Raw genomic sequence first — 19,992 nt, forward strand, 5'->3', positions numbered from 1 at the left:
TTCAGATTTTCCCTCCCAAGTCCCATTTTCTGTATATTGCTTGCCCAAAGAAATTGTCTTCCAGATTCAAATTTCTTTATTAGCAACAGCAAGCATGGGAGAGCACGCTTGGAGTATATACTAGCTAACTCTACAATGAATACATACTGATCATTTTTAGAATTGCTTGCTTTTATATGACCTCGTTTGTCAAATTGGAAGGAAAAGTAAGAAAGATAATCAGACATGTAGAAAGACCAGAAAAGTGCAGCATTGATTCCAACAAAATAAGGTTATTATGGCCAAGTTTCTCACAAATATTTTAACCTTCCATAATGTTAAGTGTAGGTATTGGTAAAACAGAATCCTACTTAATAAACACTACTCTACAAAGTTGTTTTTCTAGTATGCTGTTATTTGACATAATCTGATAATTTAAAACTCCATCTGAAACAAGCAATAGGTTTCTTGCTGTTTTGATCCCCGGCATTATTTCAAGGCTTTACATTCTGGCCCGCATAGTCCTGCCTGAGAATGATGTTAAAAGTAAGTGACAGTTCCCATTTCACTCCAAAACAGAGACATCTTAGAAGCTGTCTATAATTTAATTGAATTTGTTTACCATACATTGTGAACCCACAAACATATCGTTCTGTATACACAAAGTTATGGCAAGGCAATTGAATCTGCAGCAATTTCTAAAGATGACAAACTCCTGGTGAAAAACACGGAGTACCTTAATAATTACAAGTATCCGTTCATAATCAACTTCCAAGAGACTAAACCACCTGTTTCCTTTATCACATATGCAAAACACTGGTCAACTATGACATCCATTGAGCTGGGCAACTGTGAGGTCAACGAGCAATTTTCATCATGTACTCATCCTACTTTTCAGCCAAGTATGTATGTACATTTACAGGAAAGGAGGAGAAGAGCATGACAGTACAACATAAGAGGAGGGACAAGTTGTCTGCCCTGCTGCCAGTCTTTCCCAAGAGGCAGGGTAGCAAAACCGAGCTGATATCATTACTGGATAGCAGTAATGAAAACTGCATAGATTCTGGTAATTTTCATTGCACAGCAGCTCTGGAAAGAAGAGCTGAAGCTACTTAAGGCAGTCCTTCATGTCCGCAATGTTTTTACGGCAAGAATAAAGAACAAACTGAGTGCTAAAATCTTAATTTTGGAGAAGTGGAAGTTTAGAGGTGGAAAATACTGACAGTACGTACCTAGAGAAACTTTAACTAACAGGGTGAGAGGCTGTAGATTTTTTTTTTTTTTACTCTTACATATGCAAATATGAATATCTGAAGTTAGGGACGCTTTCTGTATTTTGAATGAGGAGCATACATTATGTTCAAATATTTTGAAGAGAGAAAAGTGGTTGGGGTTCCTGTGGCTTTCAAATGAAAGCAGCTGCACTACTGCTGTGCATCTCAAGAAGACAATAAAGACAGACAAATTCGATATGGATTATTTGCCAAGACTGCAGTAGCTTTAATATGCTCTTTTCAAAGCCTAGAATCTAAAAAAGTGAAAAATCAAAGACATGCTCAACCATAGATTTAACTGCACGTGTTTCATGAACAAGTAACAAGTTGTGAGCAAGACTGCTGCATAGCAGAGAAGTATTTTGCAAACTCTCTAAAGAACAAACAGGTGTTAAAACAGCATTACAATGCAGTAAGCTGAAGAACCTGAATATCAAAACTTCTGGTTTGCAGGATGTTTTGGCACAAATTGGAAATCCTGCTTTTCAGCCATTCTGGTTCCAGCTGCTTAAGTGACTTTCATTAATTCAGTTGTCTGGCTTTCTTTTAAAGTTCAGAGAGCAAATGTATATTGTTTGAGCATTTTCTTTTTGTATTTATTTTAAAAGGTTATACTAAATTTAGCATAACAAAGGTATTAATAACTTGAACTTTAGAGAGAACATTTTAAAAAGATAAATCACTTCAAAATGCTGGGGGGTGTCCGTCCCTGAACTCCATTGTTACATACCTTGCTGACAGCATACAGAACAATTCTAGGATACCCCCCCTAATACAAAGGTGGATCTTGATCCATAAAACTTACAGTGAGGTTTAAAAGACAGCTGATTCTCACAACAAATGTAAAACACAAAGCAACATCCACCTATTCTGAACAGTCAACTAGTGGTCTAAAGGAGGAAAACCCTGTTACATAAATATCTCTTCAAAAACAGTAGAGACACTAGAAAAAGCTTCCCAATTTCTCCAGAAAAGTTTTCTTTTCACTTTCTACTCCACCAAAAGAACTGTTTTTAACAAGATAACATCTTGTTTTCCTGGAAATACAACTTCTTCCTTCCCAAAGAAAGGATTAATATACTCTAACCTTTACAGCCCCCATACAGACATGGAAGGATTTCAGCTATATGTTTTTATACAAGACTAAATATTTGTCCAGATTACTGTCAATCTTGGACTAATTCTGCCTAAACAGCATGACACTAATAGGAATCTGTGTTAACTGCCTCTTTTTTTTTCCCCAGGAATCTCCTGAAAGAAGCTAAGTTAACTCCATCTCACCATAGCAAACATTACTATTCAATGAATGAAGAATGCTGTTTCAAAGCTACCAAACAAGACACTTAGTCTTTTCATGACAAAAATACAGGAATTCAGAATCAGTCTTGTCTACCCTCTGCCCCCACTACTACAAAACTAAAGCAAAACCAGTACAGAACATTTCTCCTGACCTTGTTCAGGAATGTCAACAGATCCAGCTCCTAGAACAATGAGTATACTATAATGAAGATTTTCAAAATAGTACTAAGTGCCATTTGAACATAAAATGCATTCTCTTTAATGGCTTAAATCAAAAACACTTTGAGGTGGAAAAGAGGAAAATTGCTGAATCACCGTAAAACACTGTCAAAGTTTTATAATCTCCCTACTCTAAAAACAGTGATACTGTAATGGCTCTTGAGATATTTTCAGTTTTTCTCAAAGTCTCTTGTCTCATAATGCATACGTAAACCAAAAATATCCTCTGCCAGCAAATTCTCATTGCTTTTAAAAAAATGTAGTGTCAAGAACACTTAACCTCAGCATAATCCAAATCAGTTACCAAATCTTAAGACTTCAGACTGTTTGAAATGTAAGAAGTGCTATGATTTTCAACTTTTTTTCCAATCAAACAAGAGATCAGCCACAGTAAGAAGCAGCAGTTAAAAATGATGGTTGGGATATGACTGCCCTTAGCTGAGAATGGACGGGAAGCAGAAACACACTTAGAGATGTTGTGCTTCACATACAGATGTGGCAAACTTTTCAGAGCAAGGAGAAAACAGCCAGCACAGTATCTGACAGAAAATGTTTTGTCATAGGCATGTTTTGTTAATTGTAGACAACTCATGAAAATTCACATAAGGTTATAAATTTAACAGCATGGGCCTCTTCAGTGTTTTAGATATTATTTAGGAAATGTTTACTTGTCATTTTAATTCACTGAGGCTAAAAGCAAGCCTATAAAGTCTCAATTTAAGAACAGAATGCCAAAACCTGACGTAGGTATCTTCAACTCTCTCCATCCCTTTGCTGTGTCTGCCCCACCCACCCTTTTTTAATCACAACTAAAAGAAAAACTTCTCTAGATTTCTAGCTTACCTAAAACTTTAGTAGGAAGGCTTAATAAAGAAAGCCTTCAAAAGTATCTATTAAAAAAAAGAAGGTGGCTAGCTTGAGTCCTAGGTGTATCCTCTGCACAAGGAGCTGCCCACAGCTCTTCAAGAGAAACAGGGGGAAGGTGCATTTGTATGCTTTGTTCCTCGGACAGAGGAAGAAAGTTTCACAACAGAGCATACTCTTTTTCTTCTTCCTCCCACTGGTTCAGCTCTGCTTCCTTGCACTCTTCTGCCAAACAGGCATTTATGGAGCATTAATTCTGCCACCCAAAGAAATTAATAAAGGTGCTGCTCTCCCTTTTCTCCTCGCACAGCTTGCATCACCTGCTACCTAGATGTGTATCATGAAGTTCAAAAGGCATATAGAGATTCCAAAATTTTCCTAGGTGTTTCTACAGTGTTTTGCCATCCAACATTATTCTTTTTCTAGTGTTCAACCTAAGAATTCTTTATTATGAACTAAGAGTATTTTTATCCTGTTCTTCCAAGCTGATATAAAGACCAATGTATCACTGTCACTTATACAGCCCCTGTTGACACAACTGAAGACTTAATTATGTCTCCTGACACTTGTTTTCCTCTTTTTAATATACAAAATACAGTTCTTCAAACTTTCCTCAAAGACATTATCTATACTTCTAGCCATTTTTCTTGCTTTCCTCTAAACACACTCATTTTTCTACATTCTCCTATAAATATAGCACCCCAGACTCAGTTTTCCATGAGAACTGCCTACCACTAAGAGCAGAATAATTACCTTTTGTTACTCTAAAAGCTCCCTGACAATCGTCTCAAAATGAAAAGTGTCCCTTTCCCTACATCTCACAGCCCTGTTGCCTCGGCATTTTCAAATTGTCTGATCCTTTTCCAACACAGGTCTACCCAGAAAGTTTCCATGCATTTCCATGTTTTACTGTTCCCTCCTAAAACCAGTATTTTATATCCATCTTTACTTAATCTCATGGCATTAATCCCAGGTAATTTTTAATGTTTCTGGAATAACTTCAAGATCTGATCACCTCCTGTTAAATGTTTACTTATCAATCTGGTATCTTCCACAAACTTAAAAACAATCCACCAGCCTTACCGTTTTAGGAAAATGCTTTAGGTCACTTTCATATGAGATATATTGCCCTACCACTTCTTTGGCCCAGATTTTACAGAGGTCCAGCAAAGATTGATTTTAATACCACATATACAACAGGTCTAATGTATCCAGAATATACTAGACTTGCTAGGCATGTGCCACACAGTTGATCTGAGCTGTCCTATATATTCTGCTCTATACCATATGGACACATATTTCTTCCTGGGAAATCTAAGGGCCATGACTTAAAATATATGGTTCAGGCAACCATATATTAAGGAAGATGTAGGAGATTTAGAGCGAGTCCAGAGAAGAACGATCCAAGGTCTAGAAAACATGACGCATACTAAAACATTAACAGACTTTGGTTTATTTATTCCATACAAGGTTTGCTGATGGGTCCCACCTGAAATGTCACCCCAGTCCAACAGTCGCACGTCTGCAGAGTGGACTATTTTAAGAAAGCTGGCACTTACATCAAATTCATACTGACAGCTTTTGTTTTAGAGATGAGAAACCATACTTCATATTTCCACTAATGCTTCCCAGTCCTTTTGCCAGATGCAAAACTGTGAGGTTAACTGCACCTTTTATCAGAGACAAACGTGCTTGTTTTTAATTTAAATATTACTTTGATATATACTATCAGAAACTGGCCAGGAGATAACAATTTATTCCAGCTAAACTATATGCAATTTACCAGTAGTAGTATTTTTGAGAACTTCATAAGGACACTGATAGCTCCAATGATTTGTTTACAATGTGCTTCATTCTTGCTAATAATCCCAAACACTATGTCCCATAAGGTTAAATGAAAACATACTGCTCAATGACCTCTGCTTTGTACTGGTAACTTGTTATTAAGACACAGGTAAGAACAGCAGCTATTTTGCATACTATCACTTGGATCAAGGTCTGATATACATCTAGTACTATCATGCTAGACTTGATAAAATTACTAAAGTATAAAGCTGCCTTGTGTTACCTGGGGCTTCTTAAAACATTGAAACAATCCGTTTTTAAAACTGTCTACCATGTATTTTAATTATGATCGATAAATACAAAACTCCAAAGTTTTGGAGGTTTTCAGCAGGTTGTTTTTTTTTTTTCTTCAGAAATGCAGCAATCGCTACTTTAACAGGTTTTACATCTGTAATTCTAAAGCTCTTAACAGTGAGAAAGTAACCAGTGCTTTTCGTAGCTTCATCATACTCAGGGTATGACAAAACAAGCTCTTAGTATCTTAAATGTGATCTTCCTTAAAAAAGACCCCAAAAAAGTTCTCAATGGCATGTTAAATAAGTCGAGATATTTCATAGAATCATGTAGGTTGGAAAAGACCTTTAAGATCATCAAGTCCAACCGTAAACCTAGCACTGCCAAGTCCACCACTAAACCACCCTAAGCATCTTTTAAATACCTCCAGGGATGGTGACTCAACCACTTCCCTGGGCAGCCTGTTCCAGTGCTTGACAACCCTTGCGGTGAAGAAATTTCTCCCTAATATCCAATCTAAACCTCCCTTGGCACAAGTTGAGGCTGTTTCCTCTTGTCCTATCACTTGTTACTTGGGAGAAGAGACCAACCCCCACCTCTCTACAACCTCCTTTCAGGTAGTTATAGAGCACGATGAGGTCTCCCCTCAGCCTCCTCTTCTCCAGGCTAAACAACCCCAGTTCCCTCAGCCGCTCCTCATCAGACTTGACCTTGCTAACAAATACTATAGCTGTTATTTCCAGTTGAGCTGTCAGCAGGTCATCATCATCATGAATACTTTTACACCTGGTTAAAAAGATTTAATTTCCCTTTTCAACCTTCCTTTTTCTAACCAAAAGCATTTTAAAAAACAACAGCCTGAGCTCTTCTGCCTCCCAGCTGTTGAAAAATGAGGAGCAACTAAAGTGGGCAACTGAGCTTACTTGTTTACTTGAGATTTTAGTTTTTCTCATTTACAGATTCCATGCATCTTCGAGAGATAAAGAGCCATCTGCTATTCAAGGAGCAGCTACTGTCTTGTAACCTAAAGACAGGTGTTTTAAAAGGATATCCATCATACAGGACAAACTGCTTACGGCATATCCTAATCATCAAAATGCAAGTAAAGAGCACAGTGTTATATTATGAAGTTACACAGCCAATGCCATTCTTTATTGCTACTTTGTGCAAAGGATTATACTTCAGGGGACAATAAAAGTCCAAGAAAAGTGACCACTAACAACCTGCCTGTAAATAAGGATTTATTTAACATTGTGTTTAGCAAAACTAACAGCTTTACAGCTTTTCATGACTTAGTGTATACCAAGCTGATCCTGAACACAGTTACACCATATGTCTAATGTCTGTAATAAACTACAAACGCCAGCAAGGCCATGGTTATGCAACCATGGCCAGATTCAGAATCCCGTGAAGACAACATCCTATCCACGGCTCCTGAGAGCTCTTTGTCTGCCTTTGCTCTTTCTCAGGACAGCAGGAAACAGGAGTATTACTGATGCTCTTCCCGATGATAGCTCATCTGAATAAACTCAAGAATTTTCTTTACTCATTGGTTTCTTTACAGTAACTGGGAAACACCACAGATAAAATGGTTGCTGAACCTGGACAAAATATGTAATAATCTAGTCAGATTAAATTAAATTTACTTGCAGACAGGAAAGAGTTACTATTCAAATTCAAAGCCTCACTTTTTGCCTTTGAAAAAGCATCCCTAACATATTATAAAGCATGTAAGTATAGAGAAACAAATAAAATAACCAACTCAATCCCTGTGATTTACAGACTTTAGAGAACAGGTGCAACCAAACTGCAAGTCCCATTTGCCATCTTTTTTTTTTTTTTTTTTCAACAGCACACTTAGGCATAAAGATAGTTCACTCCAGCACAGCTATCCTATTCGGAAAGAAGCTTGTGATATCTGTATAAAAACATCCACGCAGCTTTCACTAGTATAATTTCTGCAGTACAATAATCACTGAAGTGCACACATTTAAGCCAGGAATTTAATCAAGCCCAGGATTAGTCAGCACAAATGGAGTTACCCACCACCACCAATGGGCAGAATACGCCTGGCTACCCATTCCGTTTTAGAAATGGTACTCATATAGTTTATACATGCATCCATATCCATGCATTAAAGAGTGTTAAAAGCAGTAACACTCTAACATTTTGAGAGTGTTGAAAGACAGGCTGAAAGTCTTCAGCAAACCATCTGCTCTAGCAACCATTTACATAACCCAGCAATCCTAGCACCTCTCTTAAGACATACGCAACCACAAGTCTCACATCCTAAAGGAGAGTCACAGTATAACACACACACTTTTTAGAGCATAGCTTTGGCTCCTGCTGTTCCTCTCTCTTGCAAATCACTTATGGTTTGCAGGAAAATCATGCAATCCCTGGACATCAGGTGGATGGAAATACTAACTATCTCAATCTGTGTTTGCCACCATGGTAGCTCTACATGCATTCTCTGTGACAGCAAAGTTTGCTAGAGAGATCTGCCTCCCGATCAGCCTCCACACACATTCCCACCCCTTGATTATGCCAGTGCAACTGTTTTTGGACAATGTTGTAAACAGATACATAACAAATGTTGTAAAGGAATATATAAAATGTCTGGATTTTAAAAAAAAAAAAAGATTCTTTTGCAAGTGAAGTTTTCTTTTAGCCCAGAACATTTCACAAGCAAACCAAAAACCAAAGGCTTCACCAGATCCTTTAGTTATGAAAGCAAGCTTCAGCTAGAGGATCAGTCTCACTTAGTTTTTGTTTGCAAAAGCTGAATTCGTGAAGTTAAACAGATGACCTAATATGTTTCCTTCCTGCATCATGCACTTGATCTCATATGCAATGCTGCATTTTCTAGACTGTTTTTCCCTAAGCAAATCAGTATTTTTAGCTCTTAAAAGTGTCTCCTTTCAGATAGCATTTGCTGCCAGACAGCTTTGATCTTAATGCATATCAAAGGAGTCTAAATTACAAATTCCTAAATAAACTGCTTACATTTAACTATGCTCTCTCTTCAAATTTTAATCAGGGTAGAACACAAAAGGAACAATGTTTCAGCTCCTAGTATCCCAGCTGGTTAGAGTATTCCACACACAGCTCATGTCTCCTTTATCAGTCTTTTGCCAGCTGCTGAACTAAAATATTATTTGATTCTTGATGGTACTTATTTCCATGCCTTTTTCTGTATTTTTGATTATCAGTCTACAGTGATTCCAACAAATAAAGAATATAAGATGCATTAAAGCACACTTTCAACCATGTGTAAGTGTTAAAACCCAAAGTGTGTTTCAGGACACGAGATATTTAATACACAATGGGAAGCACTTTTCAGTTGAAGCTTGTTATCCTATAAATCAAAAATTTTCAAGTACAGTTACTATCTAAAAAGTCAAGTAAGGCAGAAAGAAAATTTCAGGATTCTGCTTATTGATACCATTAACTCCAATGTACTTCTAAGCTTTAAAGCATGCATAGAAGACGACATAGAAGAAGACGACATAGTAATTCCTCATTACTTTTGACTTAACCAAAGCATAAGAATCTCAAAATATTTGTTATCACCAGTGAACATCCATGTGATGCAAAGGCATACCAGCTCACAATTTTCCAGAGAAATCTGCAAGAAATGAGAGTATTAATGGTCTGTGAATGTTGCAAAGGTTATCTCATGAGCCAGGAATAGATTTTTAAGGACTTAGTTTCCATGTCTTTATTTTCAAAGAAGTATTGCAGTTACTGCTCTGTGGCGCAATGAGTTAATACAATAAGGCATATAACACTTTGGTTTACTGGGAGCCATGCTAGCATTTCAGAGGACAATAGCCAAAAGCATGGTTCAGTTCCTGGAACCTTCCCTACAGTAGAAAGTTTTACCAGCAAAGCCACCCATGCTTCAGAAGAAGCTCCTAAGCATTTATATTCTGAAACGAATCTGAATGACTCTCAACGTTCTCTTGACAGAGAAAGCTGGCTTCCTAAGACTCAAGTATTACCAGTCACAAAAGTGGCTCTCAACAGCCACACAAAGACATCCATGACAGTAGGGAACAACATACCCGCCCTGCAGCTCTGGTTACTTCCAACACATGCGATGCCTCATCCTGAGAAACAGTGTTGATTAAAAGCTTCCTCCTTTTTAAAATCCTCTGCATCTTATGGCCTGAAATTTCTTTCAAATAATTGTGTGGTGGTCAAGTGACTACTGCCTCCAGCTCTGGGAATACCACATACGGAAAAGGTCTGACCGACCTGAGGAGTTTGCACAAACTTCAAACTTCAGCTGAGAGCCAATGAAGAGGAAGCAGATTGTGATAAGAAAACATGTGAAATAGCCCCAAGTGAAACCCAAGGCTGACAAAGAAGAAACTTCCAGCATGAATATCACATTGCTCCTGAGAAAGACCTCACCATGCTGATGACTCAACTTTCTGCTCAAGGAATACTGCGTGTCAACCTCAGGACCCACAGGAACAGTGGAAGGGTGAGCATACCACCAAGGAAAGGGGTAGAAAGTGTGAAGGCTCTGCATAACAATTCCAGCTGTAATGTTAATGAGGCTTTTCTGTATTAACTAGATAATTTGGACTATCAGACCATTAAAACATTAAGTGGATGAACAATAAATTCTTGACCCCATTTATATAGTGCATTCCTTTTTGTGCATTACAAGATTTGGAGTGTAGCAGCATGCCAAACTACCTCAGGATTACAGGTGTGTATTCTGACATGGGAAGACCATGGAAAATACAGAGTACAGGGAGAAATGGGAAGAAGCCACACCATGTCCGGAGAAAAAGAAACAACAGCACAAGTCTAGTGTTGTCCTGAGACTTGGATCTACTCTCTTAATGCCATAAGGCACTAGAAACTAATACTGTTCTATGAATACAGTGTCTCACAAAACATGATGCAAAAAACACCAGAATTGAGGTAGAAACAGAGGGGCTTGACAGAAAGGAATCTCCTCAAAATGCAGCTAGGCTGTCAGAACCCTTCCGTCCCTAAAGAAAAGGGCTCTGTACCGGTATTATTTTACAGGACTGTCTACCAATTTACATGGAATGTATTTTGTTTGCTTTTGCCATAGTCTTCAAGACATTGCTTCTCCCTCTCTGCCTATCAAAATTTGGTGGCCAGGCAGACATGGAAGCAAAGGGATTTTTGCCAGCTACTTCATTTTGAGGATATAAAACGGTTATACCGTGCAATAGAGGAAAACATAAAGCAATAAAAACCATCCTGAAGTACATAGTTTTACAGAAAATAAACTGCAATCAGATTTCATGCAGCTATTGAAGAACAAAATTAGAGGTAGTTATTATTCTGGGCTTACAGTCTTAAGATGGTAGAACGTACATATCCTATATTCAGGAACTGGTTTGGATGGGATTACATCACTAACCTACAGAAGAGGTGACATCACAGTTATAGTGCAGATGCTAACTGATCTCAGCACATAGACAACTTTTTAGTCACGTACTACAGGGTCCCTGAATCTTTTCAGCAGGCAGCATTTAAGCTCTGCACAGATATCTGTAAGCAGAAATGCTTTGTTTCCCCCTCGTGCTATCAGCCCTCCCCACAAAACACAACAAAAACTTGAGACCATTGCATAGAAAAGTCCAGCCGCAGAAGAGACATTTATAAGCCTGCTCAGGCATTCCATTTTCTCAGCCTTTTTGGCACCTTGAAAATGAATGTACACTGAAAGATTGTGACAGCCTACAAGAAATTTAGGAGGTTGTACAACACCATCCTGAAACTGTGCTGTTAAACTGCCATAAACTGTAGTGGCTGTGAGCCTGTCCACACTGTTATACAGCCCAAGGTGAGAAAAGTAAAACATTGTAATATTTTTCTTTAGCTGTCTACTAACTCTTATCTGAAAAATACCTAATAATGACTCTCTATTTAAGATTGACTTACATAATTGAATTTTCATGTGCAGGCATAAGGTTGCTGAACAGCTTGAAGGAAAAAGGAAACTTGGAAAAAAAATTTCATAGAATCATAGAATCATAGAATCATTAAGGTTGGAAAAGACCTCTAAGATCATCGAGTCCAACCATCAACCCAACACACCATGTCCACTAAACCATGTCCCTAAGGGCCTCATCTACACGTCTTTTAAATACTTCCAGGGATGGGGACTCCACCACTTCCCTGGGCAGCCTGGTCCAAGGCCTGACCACTCTTTCAGTAAAGAAATTTCTCCTCATGTCCAATCTAAACCTCCCTTGGCGCAACTTGAGGCCATTTCCTCTTGTCCTATCGCTTGTTACCTGGGAGAAGAGACCAACACCCACCTCGCTACAACCTCCTTTCAGGTAGTTGTAGAGCGCGATGAGGTCTCCCCTCAGCCTCCTCTTCTCCAGGCTAAACAACCCCAGTTCCCTCAGCCGCTCTCATCAGACTTGTGCTCCAGGCCCTTCACCAGCTTCGTTGCCCTCCTCTGGACACGCTCCAGCACCTCCATGTCCTTCTTGTGGTGAGGGGCCCAACACTGAACACAGGATTCGAGGTGCGGCCTCACCAGTGCCCAGTACAGGGGCACGATCACCTCCCTGCTCCTGCTGGCCACACTATTCCTAATACAGGCCAGGATGCCGTTGGCCTTCTTGGCCACCTGGGCACACTGCTGGCTCATGTTCAGCCGGCTGTCAACCAGCACCCCCAGGTCCTTTTCCTCTGGGCAGCTTTCCAGCCGCTCTTCCCCAAGCCTGTAGCGTTGCATGGGGTTGTTGTGGCCCAAGTGCAGGACCCGGCACTTGGCCTTGTTGAACCTCATACAGTTGGCAATAATCTTGCATTGCCGACTATGGAAATATTACAAGCCTTCCCCAGTTATCATTATCAGCAAGTCAAGCCCAGTAAGCCAAAAATATCTGCATAACCACGAGGAGGAACCTATTCCCTTAGGTAAAATTCAGAGATAAGGAATAAGCACAACATACGATTAGCACGTGTCCCATCTGTCACCTATTCTGTAGTTAGCACAACGCACTGCAACATACTCAATTACTTTATGAAGACTGTTTTGTGTATGTAATCCTCTGCAACAGGTTATGCTTCACTATTCTGCAGTCCCATATGACAAGAGCCCCCACCAAACCTCTTAAAAACAACTAACGGGGATTTGGAGCTTCTCACTCCGACAATAAAAGGCCATCACCCATGACATATACATAACTTTAACATTTGGCCTATCCACAGTGTAACAGGGACACTCATTACTTTTGAGAAGCAAGGAAAGAGGAGAGTGGAATACAGAGATTCAGAACCTGGTAGTGTTTGGGATAAGATAACCCTTACTACCACAGTTCTCTGAAAGGCATGATGTATTCCTTGTATATCCTTGTAGCAGTATTGTATACCATAAACACTTTTCCACAAGGTAGCACAACAGATAGCTTATGCTCACGATGCAAGGATACCATGCATCTTTTAACCTGGAAGGGCATCCAAATGTGAACAAATGTTACCAAATTGCAGATGGATACTGGCAAAACTCTTGCTAATAAAGCTGTATAGCATTGGCATAGCCCGCATTTCAATTTGAAATTATGATAATGAAGTCACATCACTCTGCTGGCATTCTGAATCACCTTCTACCCTTGTCTTCAGTTTTATCTGCTCACTCTCACATGGATGTAATCACTGATTGATCATACAGAAGTCCCTGAAGGACTGTACGCAATCTCCCTGACATACCGAAATACTGGAGTGCCATTTTCTTTCCAGAAAAAGATTAGAGATATAGTAAAACTGTGGTTTTTTTCAGTTTTACTATACATCACTTAAAGACAATGTAGAATCTTTTCCTAAAAATGTAAAAACTTAAGAAGATTCAAATTCCTTCCACATATAATGAAATTACATTCTCATTTTCCACATGGGTTTTGTTTTTTCAACAAATACAATCTTAGGAAGTAAATATCTCTCTGCTATAAACACTGAAAGATAAGAACTGCTTACTGCTGTTGAGCCAGAAGAGCATATAAACTGGTACATCCATCAGATTCAAATCACTGCACAAATAAATAGAATTATTAACAATTCTAAATATTACCCTCCTACTACATGCATTTTCTGTACATATGAACTATCAACTCAAAATAAATAATCTAAAAAACCCACAGCCCTATTATAGCTATAATTCCATCCTGTAGCTCTGTTTTTCTTACTTAAAGAATAACTATTATCTATCATAGCTGAGATTGTGCCCAGAGGCTCAGAAAATTCTTTTATATGCTACCTTTATGACACCCTTTTCACTCCTTGGCAACAAGTCATTAAGCTCCACAACTGTTTCTGCTCTTGTTCTCTTAGAAGTTCTTACCAGACATTTTGGGTTAACACCACAATAGGAGGCCCCTCTGCAAGTTATTTTGACATCAGAAGTTATGAGGTATATATGAATGCACATGGTTACTAAGACTATTCAGCGCAACACGCGTGAAGACAGGACTACCAATCAAACTCAAGTAACTTCTTATTCATTTAAGCTGCATAGCTACAAAGCAAGCTTTGAATTTATTGTATATCAGACAAGAAAGTATTTCTCATCTGGAACCTGCCATCTAAATAGGAATACTCACCCTGCTGCAACTGCAGGAGGGATGACCAGTATGAGTTTAAGTTGTGCTTCATGCAGAGCTTCAGAAAGATGAATGAGCAAGTGAATCAACTCCCTGAAATATAAATATATTGTTAGAGGGAAAGGCAGTAAAACTGGTGCTATACGTTGGCAAGAGCAAGTTAACAAGTAACAGTAGAAATAATTGAAAAGATGCAGCTGGCAAGAGAGCCAAACACAGTCTGTAGTGAATGATCATAGCAGAAAAAAAAAATTAGGAAGACTGGTCAGAGGTTTACCCTCTTCCAGGACTAAGAACACTGAACTGCTGGAGACAGTCTTAGTTTTATTGGAACTGGTGATCACCTTGGGGCTAAAATGTTTCCTAGTTTTATTTTAATCTAATTATGCATTGTTAGCATGTAAAACCAGCATATCTCATCAGAGCAGCTCACCTCTTGAGGTCATATTCAGTAAAAAGAATTAGATCAATAGAAGAACCAAACATTGTTCTGAAACAAGCAGCTGTTGAACAGATTCAAGTTGCCACTGTATTACTACGCATGAGGGCTGAGAATTTATAGAGATGCTTTCACAGCAAGACATGCAACCTTCAGCGGATATTTTTGAGGCCTGTATTTAGAAGAATCTCTGCTGCTGTTTTTTTCTGTATAAATAATCCTTTTGTTTCTCAATATATGCTGTCAATATACAGTATATATTACTGTATAGCTACAAAAGAAATGTTTGACAATGTCATATCTGGAAGTATCACCTTCCATATGCATCATTTAAAGACTTTCACAAAAGCTGATTTTCATATCCGTATTCTAAACATTTCAATAGGAAAATAAACTCCAAAATTCTCATGTAAACCATTTTTAGTTTTCCTGATTTGAAGGGTGATGTTAATAGAAAATCATTCAGAGACAGACTGCAGAAGTAAAAAAGTTTAATGGCTATTGTTAGCTTAAGAGGAGTCCAATATTACCTTCAATTTGCACTATAAATATGGCCCTTCTGTGTGCCTCCCTTAAGTCATTTGATTTTTCAGAACAAAGTCAACTTTCACATTTACCCACTGGCAGCGTGGATCCACAAAGGCAGTCAGACAGATTATATTAGCACAGAATTCTAGATCAGTTCAGAACTATGCTTAAACCTGAACCAAGCAGAAAGCAACTTCATGACCCACTCCAGTCGGCTAAAAGTACTAAAGCAGGAAAGGCAGGATATACATAGGCGATCATCCAAGTTGTTTGCTACACTTAAACTGGATTAGACCTCTCAGAAACAACTTTTGGTACTGTCATGCCTTTCAAGGCAGTATCATCGTAGAGATATTTTTCTGAAATCCTTGATCATCCAATATGATTATCCATCACAGTAATGATGCTTGACTTGCACAATGTAGACGCTATCCAAAGGTAACCAAGTATTTTCATTTTCCCTGAAATGGTTTGATGCCTGATGAAAACTTCCTAAGGATGCTACAAAAGCCATTACTCTCAAAATCCTGGCAAACAAACAAAGCAAGTTTTATTACTTTCCCAATACCATCAGTATTTTGTGCTTACAATTTGAGACCTGGCTGTGCTGAACAGCTCTTGACAATGAACTGTCACACTGCCACCTGTATTCCTCTTCCAGGGGGAGACATGAAATTACAGGAATCAGCTTTTTGTCTGGCTGCACCATGTACTTCTACCATTCTTGCTCTGGGAAAGTAACAGCTTTCCCTCCCATTTCCTTATCATATGCATTCCATATTAAAAGTGTCGCTATTCAGACATTAATTATAGCAAAGAAGAATCCTTTTCCATAGGAACGCATTAAAAAATTACAACACTAAACTAAACAAGCATTTATTGACTCCCAACATAAACATCATGGCTCCCACATGACATAATCTTATCAAAAACTATAATCAGTATTAAAACTAGCTAAGCCTTCTTTCCCACTGATTTGTGTCTCATAGCTAAGTGACCTTTTTAACTAATTATGCCCAAACTGCAGTATGAGTGCACCCTTTATTAGATGTCAGAGATGCTACATATAAGATAAATTTGAGCAAAGAATCAATTCCTCTGGCATTGAGATCATTCTACACCGTTCATCAGCAGGGATCTCTCCTCTCTGCCTGGCTGCCTTTATTAGCTGTAGGAACTTTGAAACCTCTACGCCATGCAAAACATTTGCTGACTTTAAATTTAATTATTTAGAAGGTGAAGGGATAGAAGGAGGGGCAGAATAGGACAAAAGAACCTAACATAAGTGCAGAGCAAGATAACGTCTTTTTCATTTAGAAACAAGGCTAACACCCTCACTCCCACTCTGCATCTCCATATATTTGCCTCAGCTTCTAAAATTTTGCTATCCAGATAGCAATGCTTTGAAGCATAAGAAGAACAGCAGTTGGGATTATTTTGAACCGGATGCAGAGAAAAAAAAAATTCAAGTGAATATTAAATTCAAGGTTTCCCCCTTCCTTGGCAATATCAGACACTAGTTAGCCAGCAGAAGTAAAAATGTCTCCACAAAAACAGTGACTGCACAAAAGCGGACACATTTTAAAACTAGAAAGGCATACAGCATAGAACCACAACCTACAATTGTAAATGAAGGACAGAGATTCGTGGCCTGATAAAGGGGCGGAAGTGCAGTTTGGATTGTTGGCTTTATTTTGTAGCTAGCAGACAGGACTCTAACTAAAACCCGACTCCATCAAAACAGCCACTTCCTCTCCTCCCGCCACCAAATCCAAGCAGTATAGCTCTGGCCAAAAAATAATTCGCTTCAACTTGGAGGTGGTCAGGAAGAAAAGGGGTAGCTGGACAACTGTAGATTCTTGCTCAAGAAACCCAGACTAACATCTGCTCACTAACCTGTCAAGCCAGGTCTCTGGGCCTGGAAAACTATCTAGGAAATCAGACAGGATTAATGGTCAAAGACATAATTTAAGCTCACTTCCATCTGTCAGCCAGGAGAGATTATGTAAATCAAATACGCGCTCTTCCCCTCTTGCCCAAACAGCAATAGCAGAATGCTCATTTATTGTGTGCTATAAATTAAAACTTTACTGTGTCCCAACAGTGCTTTCCAGTGTTTTAAACACAATAGTCTCTCATATTACCACTAGTGATTTTGAAAGAAAAGCGACTGACATTTTAAACATTATAATGAGGTGCAGGAAAGTAGGAATAGAATCAGTCTTCCTGAAAAGGCTTCATTAAATATTTACCAGAGACTTCACCATTGTCAAATTTAACTTCAGAGTAGCTACTAAAACATTGGCAGCTTTAAGACTCTATCTTGAGCTAATTAAGGTCTACTTCATTCCTACTGTTTTAGGTCTTCTATTATCACTACCATTTGGTAGGTCAATTTTCCAAGTGTTCACGATTTCAAAGTGTCTTGTCCCCTATAAAGTATGCAGACCTCCAAATTTCCATCACCCAAAGTTTGAGGGAAGCTTATTTTTTCAGAACTCCCTTTTGCCGGCATTGCTAGTCTATTGTGTTTGGGACACCTTGTAGTACAGTTTACTTCACTGCACGACAGTGGGCTGTAGGTGTATTTGAAAAGTCTTGCAGAAGACACATAAGGCTGTTATACCCTTCCCTTCAGTTACGTGACCCTTCCGAACTCTGCAACTTTCCAACTTCAGCCACTTTTTGCACAAGTTGGTAGCCGGTACTCCCTGAAATTTATGCCTTGTCAAGAAAATTGGACAGAATAAAGCTGTCTACTTCAAGAAGAAATTGTGCTTTTGTGCCATTTCATTGCCTAGTTAATACCAAGAAACTGCAGTGAATTATGGCAAATCTTTGATTAATAGATTAATTTTTCAGGGACTAACATGAAGGATAGAACTGCCAGAAGAGCTTTTTGCTCCTATACTCCTACCAACATTAATAAGATGTCTGAAGGTCATCTTCTGCATGATACCAAGTGCCTGCAGCACGTGGTGACAAGAAATCACGTTTTTCAGATTGATTCTGTGTGATGGCAGTGCCATCTGTCAGCTAATGCCAGACTGATCAGAATAACGTGTGCACTTTTATGTATGCTGTGAGATTCTGACGGGTGCATTCATGCCTTTTTCACGACATGACCCAGGTCTCTGGAGAAAAAAAACACCCAATAAACCCAAAAGTGAGATTAGCAAGAGAGACATCGTCCTGTCTAGCTGTTAACTAAATAAGCAGGAGAACCTTTGCTTGCTCAGTTATCTCAATATTTCTGCCATGTACATTTCTAAACTTAAATGACACAGCATGAATAACTTGGAATATTTTATTGCAAAATCAGTCAAGAAAGTTTTAGATAAAAGACAGTTATTTAATTAAGAAGCAGGTTTAAACTATAAGAAGCAGCAAAACACATTAGAACTGAGGTATCACCTGCATAGGATATCTTGGCTGATTTAGATTTTTATTAGGAGACTAATTTCCTGTGTTAGAATAAAAGATGGGAAGCTGAATACTTTTTCACTGTGCAATGATTGTCAGCATGAGAGGAGGCAGCATCAGTCAGATGCAGTCTTTCATCTCACATTGAATTTGATCTCACTGTGATTTGTATATCAAGAATTCTATTCCCAGAAATCACAGGAAAGAAGTAGGTACCAGTAGTATAGAGGGTACTTCAAAGTATCTGTATTAGACGTCTACAGGAGCCTGAACTGGTCAGTATAAACCCCCTAAAACTTAGGTCCACACACACATACCGAGACAAATCATGTTCTTCAGATAGAACAGGTGGTATTTCGGCATCTGAATATAAGAACCTAATGCCGTTTTATACATCCAAAGGTATACAAAGCATGCATACAGGATTGTTGTGTAAGACTTGAGGCATCTAGGACCCTATCATGTTAGGATATCTAACATGAAACCAGGCAGCTATATTTAGGCACATAATTCCCTTATATAAAATTTATACTGTTGGTAAAATCAACATTTACATGAATACGCAAAAGAAAGCAGCACAAAGTATTAATATAATTTAAGACTTTAGTCTGCTGAGCATTACAGAGCAATTCTAACACCAAACCAGAATGATTAGAAAATTTTTTGTTCTTGAAAACAAACAAAACCAGATTAGGTTAGTTTTGCTTAAGATGTAAAACAGAAGATACATGGTGAGCCTGAGGCCACAGAATTTCACGTCTTAGTGGATGCCAGCAACATAACTTCTTAGCAACATTTCACCTCATCTGTAATGCCAGCTAGGATAAACAGGAGACTGAAGGCTCTTTTTCAGGCCTTGCAGGAAGAACTTTCATTCGTTTCTAATGTTGAAGTGAGTACCTCAAAAAATCAAGATTTTCTAGAAACATGCAAAGGGCTGACAGAGAAGTGTCTAAATTTGCCTCATTTTAAAAATGCTTAGTGTTCACAGGTTCTTAAAGAGGCTGGTCACAGGATTTATGGGTTACAGAAGCTTTGCACGGAGCTAACACTGTTACCCTGTTATATGGAGATACTTACAAAATTTGTCACGAAGTCTTTAGGCAATTCAGTGTTTCAAGTCCCAACATCAAGACAATGGGGAGAGCATGTGTTATGAAGATGTCATCATACCTCTTGAATCCAACCAAAATTCACGTTCAGCTATTGAAAAAAAGGTATCTCATTGCTCAGCTGAGGTGTACTGAGAAGAGAGCTTCAGCTGCAATTAATCCAGCTT

At 38.6% G+C, this 19,992-nt stretch overlaps 1 protein-coding gene across 6 annotated transcripts in view; it reads right to left on the minus strand.

Moving 5' to 3' along the window:
- Positions 1-19,992, minus strand: part of CHID1 (chitinase domain containing 1) — a 127,483-nt gene that overhangs the window by 89,755 nt on the left and 17,736 nt on the right. For 5 of the 6 annotated variants that reach the window (XM_075162968.1, XM_075162970.1, XM_075162971.1 and 2 more), the window contains one exon: positions 14,324-14,416. The exons of the other annotated variant lie outside the window; for it this stretch is intronic. In XM_075162968.1, the coding sequence (XP_075019069.1) occupies positions 14,324-14,416 (93 nt within the window). The remainder of the gene's footprint in view (positions 1-14,323; positions 14,417-19,992) is intronic. 6 annotated transcript variants of the gene reach the window in all.

Source organism: Calonectris borealis, chromosome 14 (genome assembly GCF_964195595.1).
Source record: "Calonectris borealis chromosome 14, bCalBor7.hap1.2, whole genome shotgun sequence".
NCBI lineage: Eukaryota > Metazoa > Chordata > Aves > Procellariiformes > Procellariidae > Calonectris > Calonectris borealis.